The sequence below is a fragment of the Manacus vitellinus genome, unplaced genomic scaffold (genome assembly GCF_001715985.3).
Source record: "Manacus vitellinus isolate BGI_N305 unplaced genomic scaffold, ASM171598v3 scaffold_16_pilon, whole genome shotgun sequence".
In the NCBI taxonomy this organism is placed as follows: domain Eukaryota; kingdom Metazoa; phylum Chordata; class Aves; order Passeriformes; family Pipridae; genus Manacus; species Manacus vitellinus.
Window position 1 is genome coordinate 15,872,755 of NW_021939189.1, and position 6,657 is coordinate 15,879,411.

The 6,657-nt window shown below is 60.0% G+C and overlaps 2 protein-coding genes across 3 annotated transcripts in view; both read right to left on the reverse strand.

The window, feature by feature from the left end:
• Positions 1–2,265, reverse strand: part of SNX22 (sorting nexin 22) — a 4,556-nt gene extending 2,291 nt beyond the window's left edge. For both annotated transcript variants that reach the window (XM_018069856.2, XM_018069855.2), the window contains exon 1: positions 2,181–2,265. In XM_018069856.2, coding sequence (XP_017925345.2) covers positions 2,181–2,249 — 69 coding nt within the window. In that variant the 5' untranslated portion in view covers positions 2,250–2,265. The remainder of the gene's footprint in view (positions 1–2,180) is intronic.
• A 594-nt stretch (positions 2,266–2,859) lies between these two features.
• SNX1 (sorting nexin 1) overlaps positions 2,860–6,657 on the reverse strand; it is a 10,080-nt gene continuing 6,282 nt past the window's right edge. The window contains exons 10-16 of the mRNA XM_029958809.1: positions 6,365–6,478; positions 6,145–6,238; positions 5,018–5,223; positions 4,213–4,356; positions 3,778–3,858; positions 3,404–3,475; positions 2,860–3,278 (exon numbers count right to left, since the gene is read on the reverse strand). Of these exons, the coding sequence (XP_029814669.1) occupies positions 3,228–3,278; positions 3,404–3,475; positions 3,778–3,858; positions 4,213–4,356; positions 5,018–5,223; positions 6,145–6,238; positions 6,365–6,478 (762 nt within the window). The 3' untranslated portion in view covers positions 2,860–3,227. The remainder of the gene's footprint in view (positions 3,279–3,403; positions 3,476–3,777; positions 3,859–4,212; positions 4,357–5,017; positions 5,224–6,144; positions 6,239–6,364; positions 6,479–6,657) is intronic.

Below are 6,657 nucleotides of genomic sequence, written 5' to 3' on the forward strand. Positions count from 1 at the left end.
CAGGTGGGACCCCTGAGAGCCAGTAGGACCGCTGGGGACAGGCAGGAGCCCCCCGAACTCTTGGAGCATGTGGGGACGTCCGGGTGGACATGTCAGGACCCCACACCCCCCTCCACCATTCAAGGCAGGCAGGGACCCTCATCCCCAGGGCAGAGGGGCCACTCAGAAGCAGACGGGGACCCACCAACTCCCTGGTGCCAGAGGGACCTCCCCCAGGGCAGAGGGACACCCCCTTTTCAGGACAGAGGGTGCCCCACTCTCAACAGGGTCACAGGGCATTTGGGGGCCCCCAAACTCTGGGACAGGTGGAGACGAACCTCGTCTCCCCGGCCGATGGGAACCCTCTGTGGGAGAAACAGGGGCAACCAGGAACCAACAGGAGACACCACCACCACCACCAAGGGCCAGCAGAAATCCCCCAGGTCAGCAGGAATCCCCCCCTTTCAAACACAGAGGGTCCCCAGGCAGGGACCTCAACCTCTGGCAACCCCCCAGGACAGAGACACCCCAGTGACCTCCTCCAGCAAGGACCAGGGGGGCAGCTGGGGACCTCTACACTGGGGCACCTCAGGCAAGGAGGCACCCTGGGGACAGGGGGGGGGACATCCAACCTCCTGAGCAAAGGGGGACCTTCCCCTCCCTGCCCCAGGATCGTCATCCCCAAGGGCAGATGGGGACATACAGCTACCCCCTGGGGACAGAGGGGACCCCTCGGGCCACGGACCCCAGGTTTCAGGGGTAGAGAGTGCACTGGCAGGGACCACCCCCCCCAGACACTTGGGAGAAGGACACACCTGCACCTCAGGGGCAGAGGGGGTGACAAGGACTCCCCCCAAGAACAGAGGGGACACACTCTCACCAGGGACACTCTTTCCCCACCCCTTCCATGGGTAGAGGGTCGGTGTCATTTCCCCCTACACCCCCACCCGGCAGGGATTCCCTGGATGCAGGCAGGGACTGCCACTCCTGGGCATTTGGGGACAGAGGTGGCACGCCACAACATCCCACCCCCGGGGCAGATGAAGGACACACATGCCTGGGGCAGATGGGGGTACCTGAGGACAGACAGGGAGCCTCCTACCCCTCTGGGGCCAGAGGGGATCCCTCTGGGTAGAGGGTAGAGGAACACCCCCAATTTCAAGGGCAGAGGGTACCCCCAGCAGGGACCCAGCACAGGCAGAGACCTCCAGCCCGTGGGGTAGGTGGGGACTCCTCAGGGAACACTTGGGGACCTCCAGCCCCTGGGGCAGCAGGAGACAAACTCCTCCCTGGAATACGTGGGGTGTCCTGTGGGAACTTGGGGACCTCCAGTCCCAGGGTAGGTGAGGGCACTCTGGGCAGACAGGTACCCCCCCCCCCAAGGGGGCCAGAGGGCCAGAGCGGGGACCCCTCCTTTCAAAGGTAGAGGGTCTGTGCCCCTCGCCGGCAGGGACCCCTGGGGACAGGCAGGACCTCCACTCCTGGGGCATTTGGGGGACCCCTTCAAACCCTGGGGCAGGAGGAGACAAATCCCCCGGAGGACAGGGGACTCCAGTCCCTGGGGATGTGGGGGCATGCCGGGAGAGACGGGGACTTCCCCAAGAGGGCACCCCCGGATCAGCTCCCCCACCACCACCAGCAGGGACCCCTGGGGCAGATGGGTCACTCCTGGGGACATCTGGGACTTCCAGACCCTGGGGCAGAGGGAGACACGCCCACCCACCCTCCCCGGACAGACGGTAACCCCCACCCACGGGGGCAGAGGGGACTCCCAGACCAGGGACACCACCACCCCCCTTTCAAAGGTAGAGGGTCTGTGCCCCCCCCCCAGGCAGGGACCTCCACTCCTGGGGCAGGTGAGGGACCCCTGGGGACACTTGGAGACCTTCAAACCCTGGGGCAGGAGGAGACAAATCCCCCGGAGCGCGGGGGACTCCAGTCCCAGGGCACGTGGAGCCATGCCGGGAGAGACGAGGACCCCCCAACAGGGACCCCCGAACCAGGCCCCACCTCCCTCCACCGGCAGGGACCCCTGGGGACACGCAGGGACCTCCACTCCCGAGGCAGATGGGGAACCCTCGGGGACAACTGGGGACCTCCAGACCCCGGGGCAGAGAGAGACATCTCCCCCCTCCACCCTTCTTGGGCAGACGGGGACCCCCGCGGGCAGCCAAACCTCCACCCCCCGGGTCCCCGCTCACCGTGTGTGCCCTGTCGGGGCTGCGCGAAGCCGCCGCGGGTTCCGCCGCTGGGATAGAGACGGCGATCATGGCCCGGGGGCCTGGGGGGGCCGCGGGGCGGGGAAGGGCTGCGGGGCGGGGGAGGGACCGCCCCGAGCGCCCGCAGCGGGGACACGGTCCCTAAAGCACACCGGGGAGGGTCCTGCGACCCCACATCCAGCACAAGGGGAAGAAGGGGGGGAATGGAGGAGCCGCCGGGACGCCGCTTTACAGGGATATGGGGAAAGGAAAGTGGGAAGTCAGAACCAAGCTGCGTTTTCCCTTTTTTAAGGCAGAAGGGGTATCGGTTTTGGTGAAATCCACACGTGGGGGGCTGGGGGGAGGTTGAAGGGGCAAACCCATCCCTGGGCACGTTGGGGCAGGAGCATCACACCCCCAAAGGCTTCCCAGTGGATTTTAGGGAATGCCACAAAGTGGAACCGCTACAGAGCCCCTGCTGAGCTCAGATCCTAAAAACGGCTCCCACTGGGAGCAGGGCAGAGAGCCAAAGCCTAATCAGGAGCAGGGACAGGTGGCCAGGGCAGTGTCCAAGGTCACCCTTGTCCCTGACACAATACGGGGGAGGCTCCACTGCCTCCCCCAAACCCCAGAGAATGTGCCGTTAGCTCTCCCCACGCCCACCCCCAACACTCAGAGCCTGTTTGCCCTGATAGAAGTTTTATTACAGAATTTTAATGGCACTGCAGGAGTAAGATAAATCATTAGAGCCCTAAAACCCTGCCTGAAAAATAGACATTTGCCAGATCTTGATAACCCCCTGGCTGTGGGTCTGGTCTGGAAGCAGGAAACTAGTTTTTCTTCAGTAAGAAAATATATGTTGCTAAATGAAAAATATACAGTTAGAAGAGTTACTGGCTCGCAAGCTGCTCGTCTGGGGGTGACACCTCTACCAGCTCCAGCATGTGGAACGAGGGGTCGCTCACGTGGAAAAGAGGAGGAGGTATAGTGTATATATATATTAAAAAAAAAAAAAAAAAGGCAAAATAAAGGTTTGTTCGCTCGGTCCGATTACGAAATGGCCTTGGCTTCAGGCAGGAACGCTTCCCAGTACTTCACCAGCTGCAGGGAGGAGAGAGGGAGAGAGTCAGGAGCCTTGAGGACGCACTTGGGGGGGGTGGTCACACTTGAGGGGTTCACAACCTGGGCCTGAACTTGGAGGTAAAACCACATCAGGGGCCACTCACCTGTTGCTGAGAGTTTAACAACGTCTCAAGGTATTTCGTGACATGGTTTCTGAAGTCCTTGGATTTCTCTTTCTGCAAGAGATGGGCATGAGGCTGAATCAAATACCAAAACCCTCCTGAAAGAGAAACTGCCAGGATGTTCCTGTTCCTCCTGGGGCCTCACAAGAGCACCAGCACAAGGGCCTGGGAGATGGAGGATCTTTGCCCACCCACCTTCATTTGAACAGATACCCTGTGGAGAAGCCACCTCAGCCAAAAGCCCTCAGCAGTGCCCCAGCTCACACATGTCTGGATTTATGGATACTGCTGGATACCCGGGTGCCCCATGGCTGACCCAGGCTGGCATTCCCAGCCGAGGGCTGCCCCAAACATACCTCAAACCGTATCACTTCCTTGCGGATGACAGTAGAAATCCGCTCAAAGTCCCTTTCATACTGTGTCACACGGGACTCCCACTGTGGAGAGAGGAAGTGTGCTGTTTCAGGGCAAGGGAAGGAACTTCTGCTCCCCTCTCCAAGGGTGTCTGTAGCCACAACTGGATGTGTGAGAGGTGTTTGCTGGAGCAGAGCCCGGTGTTCCTGGTCCTCTTCACCACAGGAAGCTCAGCAGGGAAGTCACGGGAGGTGGGATTGTGAGCAGCTCCACTCAAGGCTGGCTTATCCCTTGTTGCAGCTTGTCCTTAGACACCTGTCCCTCCTGCTCAGGAGGTCCTCCCCAGCCCTGACGATCCCTTCCCCAGCCCAGAAGGTCCCCTGCTGGAGCACAGAGGGTAGGAGCAGAGCAGAGATCCCACGCTCCTCATTCCCTACCTCTGAGATCTCATCCTTGGCCTGCTGCAGCTTGTCAGGTTTGTTGGCCCACAGCAGCCTGGCCTCCATCTCCCTCTTCTTCTGCAGCATGGTCTGGGCATCCTGCCACCGCTGCCAGGTCTTCATGCGCTGGTCAAAGGCTCCCTGGAGGCAAGGAGGGGGCAGAGGTTGAGCTCTGTGCTGCCAGAGCGGCTCCAAGGGGCTCTGCTGGCAAGGAGACACTTGCCAAGGGGATACCTGAGGTGCTGGACCAAAGCTGAGCCAGAACACAGACTGGATCCTGCTCTGGAGCACCCACAGCTCCCAGTATGGACTGGCAGACAAGGGAGGTTGTGTCCTGGCCTCTGCAGCCTTCAGAAACTCCTGCTCAGAGGCAGGATGTGTTTGGGGTGGGAAGGGCTCAGCCTGCAAGACCTGCTGCTCTCTTGGAATTGCTTCTTCCAGCCTCTGGCAAGGCCAGAACACCAGACTTGAAGACTAAGGCTCTTCCCCAGCAGGCACTTGGCAGGCCTATCTGCACCACTTGGATCACAGGTCATCAGCTCACAGTCTCAGCCTTCACCTCTGGAAGGGCTGAGGCCACTTACAAGCTGGGAACTCGCTCCACATCCCCTCTGGAGAACAGTGGCATGGCCAGGCCTCACCTCACCACAATCTTCCAACCTGACTACCTGCTCGCCTGGACAACCAACAAGTTTCCCTGTTCCTGGAGAAGCCATGCCATGTGTGCCCTCTGCTTGAGTTTGGAAGACCTCCTGGCATCCCTAAGCCTAAGCTGGGTACAAGGAGCAGGAGCAGTGCTTACCCTCACAACTGAGAGCAGGCGGATGTAGTCCCCCAGGAGCTCGGCCAGGAGGAAGAAGTCATTGTTGGCCTGTTCGTGGTGCAGCTGTTCAATCTTCTCTTCCACCTCAGCCAGCTGGGACAGCGCCCGGGACAGGGCCGTGTTGTCCTCCGAGCTTCCCAGCATGGCCAAACTCTTGGCAAACTGGGCTGTGTTCAATGCCAGCTCTAGAAAAGGGATGAGAGTCAGGAGATGGGCTGGGTTGCACTGGGTGCTCCCCAGCCCAGGGCTCAGCCCGAGGAGTTGAGTCCCAGGAGACATCAGCTGGCAGGGCCAGTGGTGGCTGGGTCAGACCAGCAGCTTCCAGCCACGAGGAGAAGGGAAGCAGCCAAGCAGGGGGACAGGCACAGCTTTGCAGGAGTCAGTCAAAACATGCAGAGGAAGGAAAACATTCTCACTCCCTGCCAGAGGATGGGTGGGAAGACATAAGATCAGGTCTGCTCAGGTTTGCTACAGCAGCCTTCATTCCCACGAGAAAAGGCTAAGGGAATTGGGACTGTTCAGCTGGAGAAGAGAAGGCTCCAGGGAGACCCCAGAGCCCTTTCCAGTGCCTGAAGGGGCTCCAGGAGAGCTGGAGAGGGACTTTGGACAAGGGCCTGGAGGGACAGGACAAGGGGGAATGGCTTCCCACTGCCAGAGGGGAGGGATAGATGGGATATTGGGAAGAAATCCTTCCCTGTGAGGGTGGTGAGGCCCTGGTCCAGGTTGGCCAGAGACGCTGTGGCTGCCCCTGGATCCCTGGAAGTGTTCAACGCTAGGTTGGACAGGGCTTGGAGCAACCTCAGAGAGTGGAAAGTGTCCCTGCCCAGGGCAGAGGGATGGAACAAGATGAGCTTTAAGGTCCCTTCCAACCCAGACCATTCTGGGATTCCATGATCCCGTAGGACATAGGTTCCTTTCCACACCACCATCCCAAGCTTGTGGAGCTGGACAGAAGAATGGGGGTGACATTTTTACTTCTGTCTCCCGTGATGAAGAGACTCAGAAGTGTCCCTGGGACACCCAGCACTGCTAACCCCCCTCAGGCACTGCCCAGGGTGTGACTGTCACAGCCCAAGCCCCGGAGTGCGTGGTGCTGATCCGGTCACCTTTCCGGTGGTTCACCAGGGTCTCCACCACCGCGTGCAGCTTCCGCAGCCGCTGGTCCTCACACTCCACCTCCTGCAGCTTCTCCTCGAACCACTGGAAAGGGTAAATCCGCAGCTGATTCCCACACATGGGGCTTTCCCTGCACCCAAAGCTGGGGCTGGGAAGGGCACATGGTTCTGGAGCGAGGACGGGGACAGCCCAGGGTGTCCCAACACTTACTATGTCTGATTCATTCATCTTGATGGTCATTTTACTGACAGCATCTGTAGCTTTGTTGAACATCTTCAGTATTCCTGCTCCACTCAGAGTCTGGGTGCCTACTGCTCTTGGGAGCTGGAAAGGAATGGAAACATTTGCTTTGAGATGTGAAAAGATAGAGACAGGCTGGAGAGCTGGGGGTGCTCACCTGGAGAAGAGAAGGCTCCAGGGAGACCTTAGAAATGTTTCCAGTGCCTAAAGGGGCTCCAAGAGAGCTGGAGAGGGACTTGGGACAAGGGCCTGGAGGGACAGGA